Genomic DNA, 21,294 nt, shown 5'->3' with positions numbered 1-21,294 from the left:
TGTGTGTGTGTATGTGTGTGTGTGTGTGTGTGTGTGTGTGTGTGTGTGTGTGTGTGTGTGTTTGGTGTCTAATTGGAGGTAAAAGTCTCATCGACTTTCCCGCCTAGACTGGCTTTGAGCCATAATCCTCAGATTTCAGCCTCCTGCATAGCTGGGATTACAGATGTGAGCCACTAGTACCTGGCATACTTCCCCTTTTTATTTTTTTAAATTTTATTATTTTTTGATCTTTTGCCAGTCCTGGCCCTGAGCTTAGGGCCTGAGCACTGTTCTTGGACTTTCTCAAGCTCTGCCACTTGAGCCTCAGTACTAATTCTGGCTTTTCTCTATGTATATGGTACCGAGGAATCAAACCTGGGTCTTCATGCATGCTAGGCAAGAATTTTACCACTAGGCCAAACTCCCAGCCACTTCCCCCTTTTAGAGGCCCACACCCAGTGGGGAATATGGCCAGAGCCTGACAGCTCAGAAACCACAGCCTTTATAGGAAGGAACCTTAGACACTCTGGATCTAGTCCACCCTTCTTCCGGAGAAGGCACTACCACCCATGGGGCCCTCCATGACAATTCAGCATACTTCCTCACTGCCCTTTCCAGGTTCCAGCTTCAGGTTCCATGATATGAAGAACTTAGTTTCTGTCTCACCTCTAACTCTGCAACCTTCCCACCTCTACTTAATCTGTGGCTTCATTTGCCCACTAAAAATGGTTTTAGGCAGCTGGAGAAAAGCAAAAGTCAATGTGGAAAAGCAAGTGACATTTAGTAGCTGGAACCTGTTAGTCAGAGCAGGTGGCACTTCGCTGCGTTGGCGGCTGAGTTCCCTTGAGCCAGTCACCATGGTTTTCCTCACTTCTGAAACTTGTGGCAGCTTTTGTGTATGTGCTGAGTTTTTTTTTCCAACACTTAACCATGTTATGTCAAAACTCCTTCCATCTCCTCCCTGACACCCACATGCAGAAGCAGTGCAGCCTGTGTGTCACTCTACCCTTTGTACTCATGCCTTGTGTGTCAGGTGACCTCACCACCACCATTTTTCTTTATCATCTTTTTTGTTCTTTTCCCTCGAGCCTATTATGGAGTTTAACAGAATCCTCAGCGTCCTGTGGTCACCTGACTCCCCTCTCTGGCTTTTTTCTTTGCTTTTTTGTCTTTTGGGGTTTTGTTTTGTTGCGTTTGTTTTGTTTTTCTTGCTGAACAGGTGGGGAGATGAGAATGAAGGCATTGTGGTCTTACCCAAGTCCTGGGCTGTGGCCTAAGCAGATCCACAACTCCCCCTGGTGTTTTGGTTTTTGTTTTTGTTTTTTTGTCATGCTTTTGATACTGTTCTGTGCCACATGCAAATACCATATCTACTTTAGTTTTGGAATCAGTGTGTGGGCCATTAAAAGTAATATGACTACAAGTTGAAGAGATTGTCTCTGGGCCTCAGTCTCTTCATCTGTAATATGGGAAACACAGATGCTATGAACGTCACATTCCTTACTTCTAAAATGAGACTAGTATTAGGTTAGAATGACGGGATAAATTGAAAAGCATGTTATATAGTTATACAAATAAATTGATCAGATGGGCTCTCTGGCTCATACCTATAATTCTAGCTACTCCAAAAGTTGAGATCTGAGGATTGCAGTTTGAAGCACTATGAGCAGACAAATCCTAGAGACTCCTATCTCTAATTAGCCAGCAAAAAGCCAGAAGTGGAGGTGTGGCTCAATTGTAGAGTTCCAACCTTGAGTGAAAAAGCTAAAGGAGAGTGCAAGGTCTTAAGTTCAAGCTCCAGTACACACACACACACACACACACACACACACACACACACACACGCACACACACGCACACACACACGCACGCGCGCGCGCGAATAAGGTCCAAGACATTTTGCCTGGCAGGTGGCTGCAGTAACTCACCCCAGACACTGTACTGATTCTCAGGGCTAATGAAAAACAAATGTTTCTGCGCTTTAGGACCTCCACTGAAAGCTCGAAGGGGACTACTGTCTCTGGAACACTGTCTCTGAGTGGTTTCAAAAGGGGTCTTGGTGTTGAAGTCAGTTAGAAATGGGAAGAGAGGCCAGGCTTGGTGGCTCACGCCTGTAAGCCTAGCTACTTGTAGGAGGCTGAGATCTGAGGATCGGGGTTCGAGGCCAGGCCAGGCACTAAAGTCCCTGAGACTCTTATCTCCAATTAACCACTAGAAACTGGGAATGGTGCTGTAGCTCAAGGGGTATGGTGGTAGCCTGAGCTAAAGAGCTCAGGGATAGCACCCAGGCCCAGAGTTTAAGACCCATGACCAACCAAAAAAAGGAAAAAAAAAAGGAGAAGAAACTGGACTAGGACATTAGAAAGATAATTGGCAGTATGTAATGTGACCATTTGGCATAGATAGCTATGCAAAGGCCAAAGCCAGCTGGCCCTATCTGGGATGCCTGGAGGGAGGTCTTGCATCAGCTTGGGCAGTGTGAAGCTCAGTCCCAGTCTGGAGGCCACTGGATGTGGTCCATTCCAAACTTATGGCAGAGAGTGTGCACTGTCCACTCTGTCTTGGATGTCTTGATTCTGCCCAGAACAGATTCAGGTGGGCCTCAAGGTGCTACTTCTGGCTGGCCTTGAAGGGCTATGACTATGGGAAGACCTAGCACCTGTGCCCTTCAGGTTCCAGGGACACCATGAACTTAGTTCCTCAGGGGGAAGAACTTCTGCACCTGTAAGTGGAAGTGGTGTGATTGTTGCTTTTGTTTATTTCTGGGCACATCCATAGAGAGCGTACAGGAGAAATGGACCTTAGGAATTATAAACCCTCAGCTACTGGTATGGTCTGGGGCGGGGGGGGGGGGTTGCCTTGTCTGTGAAGCCGGTGAGGTCAGGGCCTGCCCATTGAGAGGATTGTGGGGAGACTGGAGTAAGGAGAAACATGAGAATCCTGCACTTTTCCATGAGGCTGGTCATGCAGTCGTTTACATCAGATGGAGGTATACCTGCTTATACAAACTGAGCTCTGTGTGGAGAGCGATGTGGGAGGGGCCTGCCATGTCAGAAGTAGGATTGTGTTTGCTTCGTTTCTGCATGGTCTTACTTTTCTGCTCTAAGTTTGTTTCTAGAAAAAAAATGGGAAAATCTAATAAGTGTAAGTTTTGGAACACTTTTAAATGACTGAAATGTCCTGAAAGATTATAGGTTGCTTGTCACAGAGGAAAACCTGCTATGGTGCATTGAGCCCCAGATGGCTAGGCTGTGTTTCCCTCTCAGGCAATGGAGTATGGGGTGTCTCCTGGTCCACTGATTCTCCCCTTCCTCCGTCTTTGAAGTTCTTCACAGGGCTCCTTCTGCCCGATTAGCCATCCCCTGATAGCAGCTGTGTGCAGTCACATCACAGCTGCCTTGCCCTGGCTGCCTGTCCAACAGCCCATCTCTAGCAACTCCACCTTCAGAGCAACTGGAGAGGCTCAGGGTAGTGTTATAATCATATGCCATAGCCGGGGCGGCACTGGGCTTCAGAGCCTCTGCTCGGTTCTAGTCTGAGGGGAAAGGCCCTCATCTAAATTGTTCTGATGTGTATGCTATAGAATTGGCCCTGCCCCTCACGATATGCTATAAGATAGGCTCATAAAAGTGTAAAGTATCTCGGGTCTGGTGTAGTGACCCATGCCTGTAATCCCAGCTGCTGAGTGAATAATGATTCAAGGTCAGACTGACACACACACACCCCTTAAATTTTTTTATTTTTTTAGTGAGATTATCTGAAAGAGCAAGTACATAGTTCACACCTATATCCTAACAAACAGGAAGTAGAGATGAAAGGATTCTGATTCGGGGCCAAAACAACAAAAGCAAAGTGCGATTATCCAAGAACCAGTCATGTATGGAGGTTCATACCTGCAATCCCAGCTACTTGGGTGATAGAATAGGAGGATAGAGGTCTGGGGCTGGCCCAGGCAAAAGCATGAAACTATCAGAAAAACAAATAGTAAAAAGTACTAGGGATGTTACTAAAGTGGTAGAACATTTGTCTTATAAGCTCAGGGTCCTTTGTCAAATCTCAGCCCATCCAAAAGTAAAGTATCTCATTGCCAATTATGTGAGGAATGAAACTGACCACAAGTAATGTAGACAGGGATCCTGCACCAGGAATCCCGGGACAGGCACTCGTGACCTGGCTGGTGGCTCCACAGCCATCACACTCCCAGGTCCATGTCTTGGGCTCCATGTCTTAGACGCTGGCCTTCATTATCACCTGGGTCCCTTATGGTTACAATATGGCTGTTGAATCCCCAGACATTATGCTCATATTCCAGAGCCTTTATCAAGAAGGAAGAAATGTGCCAAGAATACTTCACTCTGCTTTTCTTTGGTCTAGACTGTGTCTTGTGGTTGTTCTAGCTGCAAGAAAGTCTGCATAAGTGACTTTTTAGCAAGGTACATTAAGGCCTTTGCAGTTTGATTGGAAAGAAAGAAAAGGGAATTGAACAGATAGGCAATTAGCAGTGCCCAATACAACAGTATAACCTGATTGTAGGAGTCAGGAGTTTTCCAAGGAGTGCACAGTGAGGCAGTGCAGTGCTACTTGGAGTGTCTGACTTGAAAGCAGAAAGGTGTAGTGGCCAGCTGGAGGTGAGGGGGACCAGTCCAGAGGCACCCTGCCTGGAAGTATTACTCTGTTCCGCTAAGGCCAAGACTGTAATCCTGCAGCATCCTTCCTAGAAACCCAGAATGTGTGGGGGTTTTCAGTAGTCCCCTTTAATGCTGGGGACCTATAAGGTATGACAGTGATATGAATCCAATGATCATATATCATTGCTTTGGTGTCCTAATGGAGAGCAGAAGCACCTTCATTACTGTGGACTTTCTCAAGGCTAGAGCTCTACCACGTGAGCCTCAGCACCACTTCCAGCTTTTTTCTATGTATGTGGTACTGAGGAATCGAACCCGGGTCTTCATGCATGCTAGGCAAGCACTCTACCACTAGGCCAAACTCCCGGTCCCTCACCAGAGTTTTTTTATTTCTCCTCCTTAAGAAAATCCAGCAGCTCTCAGAGGGCTCCATGTTTGGCCACGGCCTGAAGCACCTGTTCCACAGCCGCCGCCGGTCTCGGGAGAGGGAGCACCAGGCGTGTTCGGATTCCCAGCCTCTGCCCCAGCAACAGGGCATGTCCGACCATGACTCCCCGGATGAGAAGGAGCGCTCCCCCGAGATGCACCGCGTCTCCTATGCCATGTCCCTGCACGACCTGCCCGCTCGGCCCACCGCCTTCAACCGTGTGCTGCAGCAGATCCGCTCCCGGCCCTCCATCAAGAGGGGTGCCAGCCTGCACAGCAGCGGAGGTGGTGGGGGCAGTGGGAGCAGCGGCCGACGCACCAAGAGCAGCTCCCTGGAGCCCCAGCGAGGCAGCCCCCACCTGCTGCGCAAGGCCCCACAGGAGAGCAGCCTGGCCGCCATCCTGCACCAGCACCAGTGCCGGCCCCGCTCCTCTTCCACCACCGACACTGCTCTGCTGCTGGCCGATGGTGGCAACGTGTACCTCCTGGCCGAGGAGGCTGAAGGCATCGGGGACAAGGTGAGGCTGGGCAAGAGGAAAGCCATCAGTGGAGAGGCCTTGGGGCCTGGGGATTGAGTTGGGTCCCACCTGGTGGTACAGCACCAGTTGCCTAAAATTTACCTGCCCTGGCTGAAGGGACAGAGGTATGACTGAGACAAAACCAAGAGCTGGTTCTGCCAAGTAGCAAGTTTGTGTTTGCAAAGAATTTGTTTTTCAAAATGATCTTTCGCTCCGGCTGATAGTAATTTTGGTTTGTTTTCCTTTAGCATGTTGTGAAGAGACAGTGAGTGTGGTAGTTAACAACACAGACTAGAAGCCAGCCTGGTTCTGCCACTTACCAGCTAGACCAGTTAATCACATATTGTTCTTCAGTTTCATTCACTGCCAAGGGGGACAATGATGCTGGCCACAGGTGGCTCACGCCTGAAATCCTGAGATCTGAGGGTCCAGTCTCAAAAGTCCAAGAGGAAAGTCCATGAAGCTCTTCTCTCCAGCTACCAAAAAGCCAGAAATAGAGGTGTGCCTCAAGTGGTAGAGTGCCAATTCTGAGAGAGAAAGAAGAAACCCAGGAACAGTGCTCAGGCCTGAGTTTGAGTACTAGAAAAAGAAAAAGAACAAAAGGAAGAGATGGCAGGTGTCGGGAGGGAGGAGGAAAGGGAAGGGAAGGGAAAAGAAAGGAAGGAGAAAATGGGGACAGTGAGAGAAGAGGCCTTGTAGTATTAGGTGATTTGATCTGTATGAACTGCTTGGAATGGGCTTGCACAGCATAATCTGTATTATGATTACCTGCCAATGAAGGTAGGGACGATGTCTAGGAACTCTTGTTTGGACTTCATAGGTTTCTATAGCTTCAATTATTCATGTGATCAATACTTACCATATCCTACAAGAAGAGATAGCTGGCATTGGTACCCTCTGCCTCTCTGTCTAGAGGGAGACCAAGGTGCATGATGGGAGCACGGGACTGTGACATATGCTGTGTGAGAAGGAACGTCAGGGCAAGGATTGGGTACAGAATCTAGCCAAGACCTTCTAGAAAAAAACCACTTGTGCTGAGTCTTGAAGGAGTATAATATAGCCAGGAACTGGGGAGGGTGGAAAAGCAGGTACAGGAGCAAGTGAGGGAATGCTGGGATGCATCTGCTTTGGGTAATTGACAGGTGGATAAAAGCCAGATCACAAAAGGCCGCTGTGTTGAGTGTGGGGGTAGAGTGAAGTGACCAAGGGTTGTTCCGAAGGAAATGAGCGAGGAGGTTCCTCTGGAGCTCTTTGAAGTTATTGCCATGTAGGCTGCAGTAATGAGGATGGGAAAGGAGGAAACCGAGCAAACATTTGGGATTTAGAATTGACAGTAAGAAGTAGAGATGTGGATATGGAAAACAGAGCTGAGGAAGGAATAGAGGAGGCCCTTCAGGCCCGAGGGATGGCTCTGAAAGTGGGAACCAGGCTTCTAGAGTGGGAGAAAGGATGGATGATTGAGGAGCCCTGCGTCTGGGAGAGAGGCCTGGGGGTTTTCTAGCATCAAGGTTCCATATTGTCACAGTATGCATTCCATATTGCCCTACATGGAAACTAGAACTGCCCCCATATCCCTAGATGTCTTCACAGAAAATCTGTTTCTTAGGTTCATGTACATGTTGACTTTTGAAAACATTTGGAGGTTTCATTGACTGGGCAGACGTCCTGTGCCTGCTACTGTTGGCCTCACACCAGACAGCAGCTGGGTTTCCCTTTGCTGTTATCCAATGAAGAAACTGATTTTGCACGTATCTTTTTGTGAGTTCATTAAAATGGCACTATAAGCTAAATAGATAAGCTAGTATACGATATCCCTTTCAGGTAGAGAGGTTAAAAATGGTTTCTGGTGCAAGGTTCACTAGGTAGGAATATGCTTAAGGTGTTCAAGAAGTACATGGAAATTTGATGAGTAGAGTGAGGTAGTCTGAGAATGTAGAGTTGGAGGCCTGCAGAGCTGGGGACAGGGGAGAAGGGAAGGAGTGAGAAGGGTTGCAGATTACATAGACTTTGGCATGCTGGGGAAAATACCTTTGATGTTTATTTTTCTGAGTGAAATAGGAAGTCATTAGATGGCCTGAGCAACATCTTTTAAAATCACTTGGGCTTCTGTGTGGAGAACTGACCATTCGTGTCATAGGGTTAATGAAGAAGGGGTTGGCACAGTCTTAGGGTGAGTCTTTATAATACAGGAGGGGTACAGGCACATGGTGAGAGTTATCTGGGTTTGCTCAGAAATAGGTTTCTGATGGGTTGAATAAGGGGCGTGGATGGGGAAACGGTGAACGTGATTCACAGATTTGGGCCTGGCCACTGGAAAGAAGAAATTGCCACAAACTGAGTTGCAAGGAGTGTGGCAAATGGGTCAAGGCTGTGTGAGGGCTGGCATCAGAGCTAGGTTGTGGCTGTCTTTAGTTGCAATGGCTATTAAACATCCCTGTGGAAATGCTAAAGAAGCAGTCAGATGAACAAGTGTGGAGGCCTGGGGAGAGATCCAAGCTGGAGGCATAAATTTGAGAGTTGTCAGCATATAGATAGTTTCTTAAACGGTAGGACTGAGCCATTTGCAAGCCCAGCTTCTGCAAGGAAAAGCGTGGTCTAAGAGTGAGGTCTACATGCACTGACTGAAGGGATAGAGGGGCCTTGTGAAATGGAGAGCTGGAGGGTCCTACAGAAAAATCCAGGTTGTTTAGCTCTTCATGAGCAAGAGCTCATTTGAAAAATCAACTGGAAAAATACTGTCAAGCTCCAGCTGGAGCCAGCTAGAGCTGGTTGTTTTGTTTGTTTTTGTGACAGTACTGAAGCTTGAGCTCAGGGGCTGGGCATAGCCCTTTGGAGTTTCTCCCTCTCTCTCTCTCTCTCTCTCTCTCTCTCTCTCTCTCTCTCTCTCTCTCTCTCTCTCTCTCTCTCCCTCCCTCCCTCCCTCCCTCCCTCCCTCTCTCTCTCTCTCTCTCTCTCTCTCTCTCTCTCCCTCCCTCCCTCCCTCTTTCTCCCTTTCTCCATCTCTCCATCTCTCCCTCCTTCTCTCTCTCCCCCTCTCCCTCTCTCTCCATCTCTCCCTCCCTCTCTCCCTCCCTCCCTCCCTCTCTCTCTCTCTCTCCATCTCTCTCTCTCTCTCCCTCTCTCTCTCTCTCTCCCTCCTTCCCTCCCTCCCTCTCCCTTTCTCCATCTCTCCCTCCCTCTCTCTCCATCTCTCCCTCCCTCTCTCTCTCCCTCCCTCTCTCTCTCTCCCTCTCTCTCTCTCTCCCTCTCTCTCCATCTCTCCCTCCCCCCTCTCCCTCTTTCTCTTTCTCTTTCTCTTTCCTTTTCCCTTTCTCTTTCTCTTTCTCTTTTCCAGTCCTGCAGCTTGAGCTCAGAGCCTGGGCTCTGTCCTTGAGTCTTTTCAAGGCTAGAGCTCTACCACTTAAGCCAGTGGTACCAGGGAATCGAACCCAGGGCTCCGTGCGTGCTAGACAAGCACTCTACCACTAGTCCACACTCCTGGCTTCTCATGTTTTCTCTTAAGACTGACACTTTAGCACTTGAGCCACAGCTCCAACCTCTGGCATTTTGGTGGTTGATTGGAGATCGTTTTACAGACTTCCCTGTGAGGCTGCCTTTGAACCTTGATCCTTACATATCAGCCTCCTGAGTAGCTAAATTACAGGTATAAGTCACTGGCACCCCGCCATGGCTGTTTTATATGAGGAGGGAAAACATGAGTCTTGTAGCCTGTTCTTGCCGAGGGCTCCTGTGCAGACCTCAAACTGGCTCAGAAGATGGAAGGAGTGGGTGGGCAGTGGGAATCAACTGAAGCTGATTGGTTGTTGATGGCTGGGAAAGAAGTGGCTTGGGGACTCAGCAGGGGCATCAACTGGGAGCATCTCTGGGTTTTTCCATGTGGCTTATGTTATCCTATTCTCTCCAAGATGCTTGGCAGGGAAGGTAGACCCAGGCCCAAGACTCTTGGGTGACCTAACTAGGGACAGTCCGCTGGGTGGTAAGTGCTGAGAGGGGAAATTGTTGCTGCTGATTGTTATATATCCTTTTTCCTTTCCTTTCCTTTTTTTTTTGGTTGTTGTTGTTGTTGTTGACTGTGGGGCTTAAACTCAAGTCCTGGGCCTCTGTGCTCAAGGCTAGCGCTCTATCACTTGATCCACAGCAATACTTCCAGTTTTTGAGTAGTGTATTGGAGATAACAGTCCCATGGGGACTTTTCTGCACAGGATAGCTTTGAACCGCAATCTTTAGACCTCAGCCTCCTGATTAGCTAGGATTACAGGCATGCGCCACTGGCTCCTGGCTATTCTGTATGGATACTTTCAGGAATCATTCCTCTAGTATGTTACTATATCTCTCTTTGGAACTTTCAGCTTTGTTATATATCTTGCCTGGTGAAATGGCAGAGCAGGTATTATCTCCTTTTAAAGATGAATAGGCTAAGGCCCAGAGGAATGGAGAGACTTTTCCCAGGATACATTAGCTAGGTCTTGGCAGAGAAGAAACTAGATCCTGTGTTTCATGTCTGTCCACATGTCCCAACTGAAATCTGAAACAGCTCAGGGGTCCTCTGAGCCCAGGGAGGAAACCCCTGGGGTGCTATTTCTGCTTCAGGTAAGGGCTTGTCCACTTGGAGCTGTCCCTCCAAGGATGGGAAAGAGAAGTGCTTCCTTGCCTCTGAGAAAGGGGTCTTCCAGTCGTCCTAAACCAGCCTGAAGCTCTGTGTGCTGACTCTCACAGGCTCAAAGCCCATTGATTGGTATGAGTCTGGGGCATGAATAGGAAGTATTCTTCTAGCTAGTAAACACAGCCCACATGTTCTCTGCAAGCTCTCTGGCGATTACTAGCATCTATTTTTAATTCATAAACCTCCCCCATTCCCCAGCCCTTTGCCATTGTTCACAGCTTACCAGCTGGCTTGCAGACCCAAGTGGACCCAGCGCCCTGGCACAGCCAAGGCTGAGTTACTGAAATACCTCAGAGGCAGCTGAAGTTCCTCAGCCACCCCAGAGGCTCGCCCAACCCCCACCCTAAGGAAGCAAAGGCCCTGAGCCTCCTGCCTAAGAGCAGGGTGTGGGCAAGGGGAGAAGAGACTTACCTCACACTCAGTTACTGTATTCTAGCTGTCATTTGTTCCTTCCAAATCCATTTAGCTGCATTCAAGCTTGGCCTCCAATTATTTTCTATAAAAACAACAAAACTGCCCTCTCAGCCCCACTCTTCTGCTATTACATGTGTGACACTGAGCAAGGTCACTGTGGTTCTCTGCCTTATGTACGTCAAGTGGGGAAAATCACTTGTTGGTATACTGAGGCACTACAGATGGATGAATAGAGAATTTGAAGAGAATGCAGTGATGTTCGTGTGTTGCCCTAACTTCTGAAAGACAGGCGAGGCAGCTAAAGAAGGAACAGCTGGCTGGGTTCAGGCACTTGGCTTCTCAGAAAGCAGACGAGTCCTCTCCACACCCCTCCCCACATTGGTCTGAGCAGCATCTCCTGAAAAATGCAGATTCTGAGGCTTATGTTCCCCTTCTGTCCTCTCTTCCTCATATCCTTGTTTAGAATCTCTAGCTATTCCTGTGTTCCCTGCCCAATCTTGACCACCTTTTCTTGTATAGCTGCATCCCAAATGGAGACTGTCACGAGAGGAGCATAACATAGTTCTCTGGACGAGCTCCTGACCTCGGTCTGGTCTCACCTTCCCCTCCTCAGCATGGCTGAGGAGCAGCATGGCGGGCAGGGCCAGGTAGTCACTGGACAGTCACTGGACAGTGCTCTGTGGTAGGAGATCACCTCGTTCCTTTCCCCAGCTGGGGAGAGCCCCAAGGTCTTTGCAGTCCTGTTACAGGTGACATGGTGAGGGTAGAGCCTCTGTCCTGCCTGGTGCCTCCCTGTGGTCCCAGGAGTGTTATCTCTAAGTCCAGATGGGGACAGAGGCGGAGTGTGGCTCCTCACCGAGCACAGAGCAGACTCTGGATATCCTGTTCTCAGTCCACGCCCTGCCAGATTTATCCAGCAACGGGATTTCTTCCCTGCCCCACCCCCCATCATAAATAAATAAGTGTCCTGTTTACTCACAGAACAGTAAGTGAGGGGCCACCTTCAACCCTGGCTTTTGCCAAGAGGACTGAGGACTTGGCTGGCTCACAGGGGTCCTGGTTTATTTACATCTAGGAGTATGCTGGCTCAGAAGCGGGCGTGGCTGACTCTGTTGAGAACTCCTTCTGAGCAAGTCCCCTAGGTAGCTGGGGTGATGGGGGCAGCCTGTGGGCCCCCATGGTGTCTGAGCTCCTAGACTTGATTACAAGGGAGACGACTGGGCCTTGCTCCAGGGTCAGCTGGATTATCCAGCCCTTGAGACAAATGCAACTGCCTTCCAAGCTGCCCAGCCACTCACCCAGGTCTCTGGGGAGAGCAGCTGCTATCTCTGCCCCACTCCCCTCTCACCTCTTTTCCTCCTCTTTTCTCTCTGCATGGAATGTTCCCTGAAGCAGGGGAAAGCCAGAGCAGCCTTTCTAGATCATGCTGTGCTGCCAGGCCAAGGCCAGGAGGCTCTGATTTGCCAGGAACTATTGCTCTCCATCTCAGTTCGGGCTTCTTGGGGGCCATAGTCCCCACTACAACAATATATCCTGTAATGCTAGAGAGCCAAAGCCTTTCTTTGGTTTGAGCTATGTGCGTGTGTGGGGTGTGTGCGTGTGTGGGGTGTGTGCGCGCGTGCATGTATGAATGTATGTAATCTGCTACTGGGACTTGAACTCAGAGCCTGGGCACTGTCCCTGGGCTCTTGCTCAAAACTAGCACTCTATCAGGAGATACAAGAGTCTCCTAGACTTTCCTACCCAAGCTGGCTTTGAACCTCGATCATCAGATTTCAGCCTCCTGAGTAGGTAGGATTACAGGCATGAACTACTGGTGCTTGGCTTGGTCTGAGATTAATGCTGTATATTCAAAAGCTCCTGGCCTTTCTAGGACTCTGTTCAGTGATGAGGGATCAAAACATGAAGGCTCTGTCCCCTGCCCCTGACCCTTCTGTAAAGCTCTCATCTGGTTCTAAACCTTGCTTTTAGAACCTAGTCAGGGTTCACTTGCCCCAGCAGGCCTCCATCCTCCACAGTCAACCTCTGTCGCCACTCCCCCTTTCCCACCGATACTCTCTCGCCCCTATGCTGTCCAGAGTAACTCTGAGTCTGGACCACAGAATTCCTTGGGTTCTAGTGATAAGTTAAATAACTTCCAAGTTACCTAACCTCTTGTTGCTCAGCTCAGGCCAAAGTCTGTGGGGAGTTGAGTTCTTTGTAAGACCCAGAAGGCTAATGATGCCAGCCCCGACACAGGTGCAGATGTCAGCCAGGACTCTACTCTAGCCCCAGCGCCCTCAGGTGCTGCATGCTCTGCATGCTCCAAGGGGAGGTGTGCTGAAGTTTCAGGTGTCATTCCTCATGCCAGAGCCGGTGACAGCTGGCAGGCAGGAAGAGAAGTTCTGTCATCAGTTTCCAGACGGTATGGAGCCACCACTGGGGATGTGGGCATGGGTCATCAGAGTTGGCACAGGTCTCCCAGTTATTGAGCACATTCTTCCTTGCATCCTTCATCCCTGAGATGAGAAACGTGACCCAGCTCCCCTCCGTGCCAGATGAGGCAATGGAAACACAGCACCATTAACCTGATCCCTGCTTCTGCCTCTTAGTTTTGGTAGGCACAATTGGAACTTTATTTATACCCTGTGGGGCAGAGGGCTCTGAAATAGAACCAGAGATGAAGCTTACTTCCTACTGCTTTCCCTTGAGGCTCCCAGAAACTCATCAGCTCCCCTGAGCTGCAATGGGGGAACCAGTGCAGCCTTCTCCCCCTCTTTTCTCAAGCATTTTGTCAGTCCTCTTTCTTTTGGAGATTCCTGGTCCCCCGCCCACCCCAATCCTTCAAAGGCCATCTTATAGGCCTTCCTGGTTCTTTTGTCCTCTTTGACCTTCTCCCAGGACTGGTTCTAAGAGTTCTCAAAGCACTCCTTTCCTCTTCCTTGCAGCTCCCCAGTGGCCCCACCCCGAGGACCCCAGAACCGTTTCTAGTATCCATAGCTAATAAATAATTCAGCCCACTCAGCAAAAGCTAAATCAGATCCATGGTGATACTGTACTCAGGAAGCTGCTCGAGACAGCTGGAAAGGCGAACCTGCCCTGTAATGTTAACTTCATTATCTAAGGTTTCTTCACTGCCTGAGAAGACCCAAATATTACCTGGGCCTGCCTGCTGTCTGTCCACCTACTTCTCAGGGACTCACTGGCCTCCTGGCCTCGTGGGCGTGCCCTCTAGGACGTGTGGTCATGTCCCTTTGGAAGCTCTCCTGGCATCAACAGTCAGTTGAACAGCAAGCCATGGTTTGCAAAGTACCTTCATGCACATTTCTCATTTAATCACATCAGCTCGTGGTAAGCTTAGAGCCCTTGAGTCAGCAGGAGTCCACAGGAGCTCTGTGTTTCAACCCTGTGACTTAGAAAGGAATACATTTCAATTATTCTTGGCAGATAGGGTAGAGTGAAGGGTACTGTAATGTCCCCAAAATTGTCCCTAAAGGGGAGATGGTGTTTTGTCTTTGGTTCAAACTTTCTGAGGTGTGTCCCCAGTAGACCCTCCTCTGGGGAATCAGGGACAATAAAGGTATGAAGTCATCTTTTCTACCTGCCTGCCCTGACTTTTGATTTGCCTAAAAGCAAGCCAGGTACATGGTTCTGTTCACTGCCCAGCATCTGTATTTATGTGCCCAGGATGGGCTTCCTTATCCATGAATTTAGACCGGCCAAGGACCCACAGGTAGAAGACACACCCCCACCTCCCTGGAAGTAGCAGAAAGGGATTCTGTACAACTTCTCTTTTCCTGGCCCTCTCCTTTTCTAGCTCCAGGCCAGTGCAGCTTCCAGGCTGTGGCTCTCCACATGCTCCCAAGAAATACGTCCACCTGGGCCAGGAGCATGGCCTAGTGGTAGAGTGCTTGCCTAGCATGCACCAAGCCTTGTGTGTGATTCCTTGGTACCATATACACAGAAAAAGCTGAAAGTGGTGCTGTGGCTCAAGTGGTAGAACGCTAGCCTTGAGAAAGCTCAAAGACAGTGCCCAGGCCCTGAGTTCAAGCCCCAGGACTAGCAAGCAAAAAGAAAAGAAAAGAAAAATACGTTCACCTTAGTTCATGTTTAGGAATGTCAGCTTAAAAACAAACCATCAAAAAGTATGGACTTAGCCCGCTGCCTTTGGCTCAGGCCTGTAATCCTAGCTACTTAGGAGGCTGCATTCTGGGGGTGGCAGTTCCAAGCCAACCTGGGCAGGAAAAATCTGTGAGACTTTTATCTCCAATATACCACAAAAAGCTGGAAGTGGAGCTGGGCTCAAGTGGTAGCGCAAAAGTGCTCAAGTACCATTCCCAGTTCAAGCCCCAGCACAAGCACAAAAAATAAACAAAAAGAATATCTATTCCTCTTTTGTTGCCCTGGGAGAGGAGGGGAGAAGGAAAGCAGGTCCCTTTGGTAACCTGAGTGCCTAAGAAGACATACCTTCTGGCTGGGTCTAAAAGTGAGTGTTGGGATAGGAAGCTCCAATAATTTGATTACTCCCTCTCCTGCCCCTATTTTCAGGAGGACTGTGTCAGTATCAGAGAAGCTTCCAGCCTTCCAAGGAGAAATCTTCACTAAAATCTTCCTAGTATATGTTCAGCTTAAGAAATTTTTTAAGGCCTCACCCTCACCTTGTTTTCTAAAGTACTAAATTTAGCTGCTTTTCAGCATTATTCTTTGCTGAAAAAGAAGGCCCATGACTTCTCAGGTTTCTCAGCCTTCAGAAGTGTGGATTGTGCTTTTTTATTTTTAATTCTATCTTTTTTTTAAATGGGGCTGGGTATAAGTCTTTGTACCTTATACATGCCAGGCAAGCACTCTGCCATGGAGCTATAACCCCAGCTCTATTTTCTTTCATTCTTTCTCGCTCTCCCTTCCTCCCCCCTCCCTCTCCTTCCTTCCCTCCCTCCTTCCCTCCCTTCCTTCTTTCCTTTCTTTTCTCCCTTCTTTCTTTCCTTTCCTTCTTTTTCCTCCTCCTCCTCCTCTTCTTCTTCTTAGAATAATTTGTAGCCAGTGGCTCATGCCTGTAATCTTCATTTTTCAAGAGGCTGAGATCTGAGGATCCTGGATCAAAGTCAGCCTGCACAGAAAAGCCAACATGACTCTTAACTTCAGTTAATTACCAAAATAAATACTAAGTAAAATAAGTTGGAAGTGGTACTGTGGCTCAAGTAGTATAGCACTTGCCTTGAACTTTTATAAAAACTCAGGACAGTTCCCAGGCCCTGAGTTAAGCCCCAGTCACCAGGACTGGCAGGGGGGGAGGGAGAGAACACCTTATAAGTAGGAAGATTCTGGGGGTAGGGGCACAATATGGAACTGGAGAATAACGACAAAGCAAAGGAAAAGAGTATTTAACATTTGAAGAATACTAAAGAAGAGCCAAGAGTGGCTTAGTGGTAGAGTGCTTGCCTAGCATGCACTAGCCCTGGGTTCAATTCCTTGGTCCTACTACATACACACAAAAAAAACAGAAGTGGCATTGTGGCTCAAGTGGTAGAGTGCTAGCCTTGAGAAAGCTCTAGGACAGTAACCAGGCCTTGAGTTCAACTCCCAGGACTCGGAAAGAAAAAAAAAAAAAAAAAAAAAAAAAAACTAAACTAAACTAAAGGAACTAGAAGAGAGAGGTGGGACAGCGTGACATACATGATCAAAAAAAGAAATGTACTCATTATCTGGCTTATATAATAGTAACTGCTCTATCATCTTTATATTAATAAAAAGAATATAGTATCAAATTTAAGGAAAAAGGAAAGTAAACCCATCACTGATGGCTCACACCAGTAATCCTAGCTATTTAAGAGACTGATCTGAGGATCAGCTTAGGAAGGAAAGTCCATGAGATTCTCTTCTCTACCAAAAACAGATCTAGAACTGTAGCTCAAGTGGTAGAGCACTAGCCTTGAGGGAAATAAAAAGCTCAGGGACAGTGCCCAGGTCCTGAGTTTAAGCTCCAGGATAGATGGACGGATGGACGGACAAGGACACACACACACACACACACACACACACACACACACACACGCACGCACGCACACACACAAAGAGTTGTTTCATAGCTCTTACCCTTTCAGAGCTGTCACTTTAACATTGTGACAACTCTTCCTATGTCTGCCTGCCTTGGTCTCAGCATGTGGCAGCTTCTTCTCTGGCTTTTTCTGTCACAGGCCAAGGCTCCTAGGTCTTGTCTGGAATCCTGCTATTTGTGCATGTGTGACCAGTCACATTAGATGAGGGGGCTCAGGGTTAGTCATCTGTTTCAGAACTGTGTACTGTGTGTCAGGCGTTCTTCCCATGACTCTGGAGACAGTGATCACATGTACCATGTGCAACTAGCACTGCTGATTCTTAACTGTGCCGTTTCCATTTGCCCTCCCCTCCATTTCTCAGTGCACCACTCTGGTCTTCTGGACCTCCTCATGCTGCTGTGTGGCTCTCCTGCCTTCTGTGCAGTTGTGAAGGGTCCTGACCAGTGCCTGCCAAGGCTGCATAGCTGGTGGGTAACAGGGTGACGATTTATCTAGAGACTCTTCTGACTTGCAAGCACTCAAAGGTTATTCCATGCCCAGGGGACCATGTGTCGGCATGACTTCTGCCAGGCACATTTCCCTTCCACCTGGACCCTTTTTACACTCTTCCTATTGTAATTGTGGAAGCTGAATCTTAGGACAGATGCAGATTTGACCTATGGAAACAAGTGTGGAACTGAATCTCCTACCATGCTTGATGCTTCCAGCTCCTTGCTTTGGCAGGTTTGAGAATCCTTCTCATGAATAAAGACAGGGACAGTTTGGGGGCGGGGGGACCAAACCTCTCTTCTAGTAGCTTGCATCCTCTGTTGCCATCTGTTTTCTTCTTAGCAGACTGCTGGTTTCCTCCCTTCCCCTGTTGTTTGGTCATTTGTGGCTTAGTTACCCCTGGAGGGGAGCTGAGAACCTCCCATTGCAAGATGTCCAGGTCATCTTGTAAGTGCCATGTGGCCTCATAGGAACTTCTTTTTGCTTCCTCTGAACCTTCAGGATCCCCAGCAGCGTGGGGAGTAAAACCTACCATGAAGAGAGAACCATTCCTCCACCAGCTGCCTCCCCATTTCTGATCTCCTATGCCCATTATCTTCTCCTTGTTTTACATTTCACTTGTAAGAAGAGATATCTTTAGCTTTGTGGGAATTTGAAAGGAGGGTGTGGGGAAGCCTATCTTGGTGTGAGATGATCAAGCTATCTTTGTTGCTACCTGGGAAAGAGTGACAATTAAGAAGTGAACCAAGACAGATATTTGGTGACAGATGATATTCTGTCATCCTACACTAGTACTGAGGAAGAGTCTGTTTCGTCTGGATACTGGAAAGGACACAGACAGAAAGGTCATTTACAGAAGTGGGGGACAGGACTAGCTATAGGTCAGAGCTAGCCCTAGAGATTGGGACCTGTGTAATGTGTTTGGCCCGACATCTGTCCGCATAACCCTAAGTCACCGTGAGCCCAGGGTGTGGGGAATTCCTAGTCTTGGTGATTTTGGCTGCCAGCCTTGGCATTGGGCCCTAGAGATAGCACTGGGCTCTTCTTATCTCTTTGAAACTTCTTGAACTTGGGACTGCTCCATCAGCATGATTCACATTGATCCCCAGTATTTAAGCCCTGAGTGCCTCGCCAGGCTCAAGTAGGAACAGAATCCATGGTGTTTTTGAGTGGCGACTCCAGCACTGGCAAGACGTAGAACCCAGAACTGCAGGCCATCCATCTCTTCTTTTGCCTATTGCCTTCCTCAACTGTGGCCCTCTGGTTCCCTCTGCTGGCCACAGGATTTCCTACTGAAACTACTGATGAAGTCCAAAGAGAAAGAAACTGCCGTGAGTTTGCCTTCTGTTTTATCTTGAGTGTTTTCGTGGCAGTGCTGGAGGGCAGAGAGCAGGGAGTAGGAAGCAGAAGCTGGTGGCCAAGTGGCCACAGTGGGTTTCTGGGACAGAATCCTCGGAAGAATCTTGGAGGAGTTCCTACAGTAAGGCCGTTGCTGTGGGACTCCTCCAGTCCATTGTTGGTGTTGCCAGGCTGCCATGGGAGTGCCAGTGCCTTAAGCTGGTGAATAGGGCAGCAGGGGGTGTGGGGGGGAGGGGAGGATTCTGGATGGAGCTGTGTTTGAATCCTCCATGGAGCCAGATTTTCTGACTTCTGGCTTTGGAGTGCTTCTCTGCATCCTGAAGGCCTGGCAGGGAGGTCCGCTTCCACTCTGAGCAGAAGCAGGGAGCAGGTCAGGCTGAGCTGTTTGGGAGAAAGCACTTCCAATCAGTAGAAGCATTTCTGGACCTGGAGATGGGACAGGTGGGTAGAACACCTGGATAAACCATGCAGGTGCACCTACCGTATATTCCCACTGGCTGACCCCCAGTCCAGTTTGCCACACCTGAGCAGTCTTCACATACATTGGATGCACGGTGAGAATGGCTGGGCTGCAGAGAGGCATATCAGCAAAGCTCATTCCTCCTGCTCACTCAGTAACCCTCCATGTCTGCTGCCAGATGGGAAGGAGCGGGAGGGAGAGATTCCAGAGCAATCCGCCCCTAATCCGCTACTGGGCCTCAGTCTGGAGATGTCAGCTGCCAAGCCTGGGAGCTTAGGCACACCTGCTCGCAGACCCAGACTCCCTGCAGTGAGCCCCATGCTGCCCAGGAATTGTGACCCTGGGAGCCTGGCACAGTCCTCAGACAGCTGGAGCCTTACAGCTCCTGGCACCTGGTCGCCATCGAGGCTTTGGGAAACAGTGCCCACACGGGTGAAGCCCTGTGGTGGTGGGTAGAAAAGAGCACCTGGCAGAGTGGGGTGGGTTGAGGGGTGGGATGAAGCACCTTCCTGGAGTTTGCTAAGTGCTGTGCTTGCTTTGGGTTCTGTGAGAGTCCTCCTCATCTGTCCAATTATAGAGAATTCAGAAGATGCAGGAGAGCTGGTGTGAAATAAAGTGGAGGTGAGGTTCTGGGTGTCCCTTCTGTCTATGGAAAAACAGTAGCAGAAAGATGGGATTCTCTCGGTGCACCATGGGAGAGTCCAGAAGCCAAGGGTTTGGCTTTGGGGAATTCAGACCACAGCAGATGGGGAGATCTCAGGGTGAGAGACTAGATTGGGGGCCTAGCCAGGGGTCTACATGCCAAGAGAAGAAAGCCCTGGACACTCCATGTGAATGGAAAGGTTTTGTTCTTAGCAACGCCTGGACTTAGGGGACTGTGGGAAAGATGTGTTTCTGACCACAGCAGAGCAGTAGCCCCAACAGAAAGGACTAGAAACTGAACGTATCCCTCCACCTACAATGGAGGGTTGCCCTTAGGTTCTAGGCAAGTTTTCTGGCTGCAAAATGAGGTGGGTTGATAACTAGCAGCTAGCTGTATGCTTCTTTGACATGAGTAGGATCCGGGGAAAGGATAGTAAGAGAGTTCCTTCATTTTATCTGAAGTCTTCACCCTGTCCTCTATAGCTGAAGGAATACCTTATATAACCACAGATGCCTGCCCTTGGCTCTGACTGTGGTCCAGGCCCTCAACATAGGAGCAGACCCAGGGGCATATATGTCCCTCTGTGCAGTTAACTCTCCAAGCTTTCACCTCCCTGTCCTGAAGAGAAAACAAAAAACCCTCTTGGGCTCCCAGGAGCCAGGGGGCCTGCTCGCACTGCTCTTCCCCCTGCCAGCTTGGGTCAGCTGGGATGAGCAGTGCTGGATTGAGCAGCTATAGGTGGCCCACATGTCCCCACCAGGAAGAGAGAGGACTTCCTGTTAAACTAGGTAATACCAGCTGTACTGGGGAACAGCGGCCACCCCTGGTGTCAGGAGTAGGGGTTGGAGTAATTCTCCCAGCCTGCTCTGGCTTCTGACCTGAAAGATTGTAGCTGGCCATGTGTTTCATCTTTGTTTCAGTCTGGATTCCTCCCTTGTCCTCTGGGACCTAGGGGCCAAGGGAATCCACATGATCTCCATTCTGAGAAAGTTGCACAAACCAGAGTCTGGAGCAGCAGTTAGCAGGTGGAAGAGTCTACCAAGCCACTAGCCTGACAGCTCCTGGCCACCTTTGCCCACTGTGCTCTGACCCCCTAGAAGCCCAGACCCTCGGGAGCAGCATCCTGCAAGGACCCACCTGCATGGCCAAGTCTAGGGACAAGTCAGAGTTGACACCAGACTCCATTGTTGCCAAGATAACAAGGCCCCTCCAACTTCTTAAAGCAAGCTTTGGAGCCTCCCCCACTTACCAAGATCTGTTTCTAAGGCAGATGGTGGTATATACCTATAATTCCAGCTATTTGGGAAGTGGAAACAGGAAGATTGGTTGAGTTCAAGACCAGCCCAGGCAAGTTGGTGATCCTCTATCTCAGAAACCAAATACTAACAAAAGGGCTGGGGTGTGCCTTGGCAGAAGAATTCTTGTCCAGTATGCTCAGGCCCTAGGTTCAATCCCCAGCACTGGAAAAAAAAAAAAAAAGAACTCTGCTTCTTTCTTGTAACGAGTATTCCATTAGATGAAGCATTGAATTCTGTTGCATAAAATGGACACCTGAGGTCAGGTGTGATAGCTCACACCTATAATCCTAGCTACTCAGTAGGCTAAGTAGGATTGCAGTTCAAAGTCAGCCTGGGCACAAGGTCCATGAGACTCTTATCTTCAATTAACCACCAGAAAACC

General features: G+C 48.9%; 1 protein-coding gene across 4 annotated transcripts in view; it reads left to right on the top strand.

Moving 5' to 3' along the window:
- Positions 1 to 21,294, top strand: part of Tmcc2 (transmembrane and coiled-coil domain family 2) — a 40,341-nt gene that overhangs the window by 9,391 nt on the left and 9,656 nt on the right. For 2 of the 4 annotated variants that reach the window (XM_090341339.1, XM_090341340.1), the window contains exon 2: positions 5,012 to 5,551. In XM_090341339.1, the coding sequence (XP_090197465.1) occupies positions 5,012 to 5,551 (540 nt within the window). Of the gene's footprint in view, positions 1 to 2,015; positions 2,704 to 5,011; positions 5,552 to 18,408; positions 18,484 to 21,294 lie in introns of those variants that run through there. The other 2 variants (XM_090341341.1, XM_090341342.1) reach the window with 2 other exon arrangements.

This window comes from Megascapheus bottae, chromosome 10, assembly GCF_031878675.1.
Source record: "Megascapheus bottae isolate mThoBot1 chromosome 10, mThoBot2.hap1, whole genome shotgun sequence".
In the NCBI taxonomy this organism is placed as follows: Eukaryota; Metazoa; Chordata; class Mammalia; order Rodentia; family Geomyidae; genus Megascapheus; species Megascapheus bottae.
Note: the sequence above shows the minus strand (reverse complement) of the source record. Positions and strands in the feature narration are given on the sequence as shown.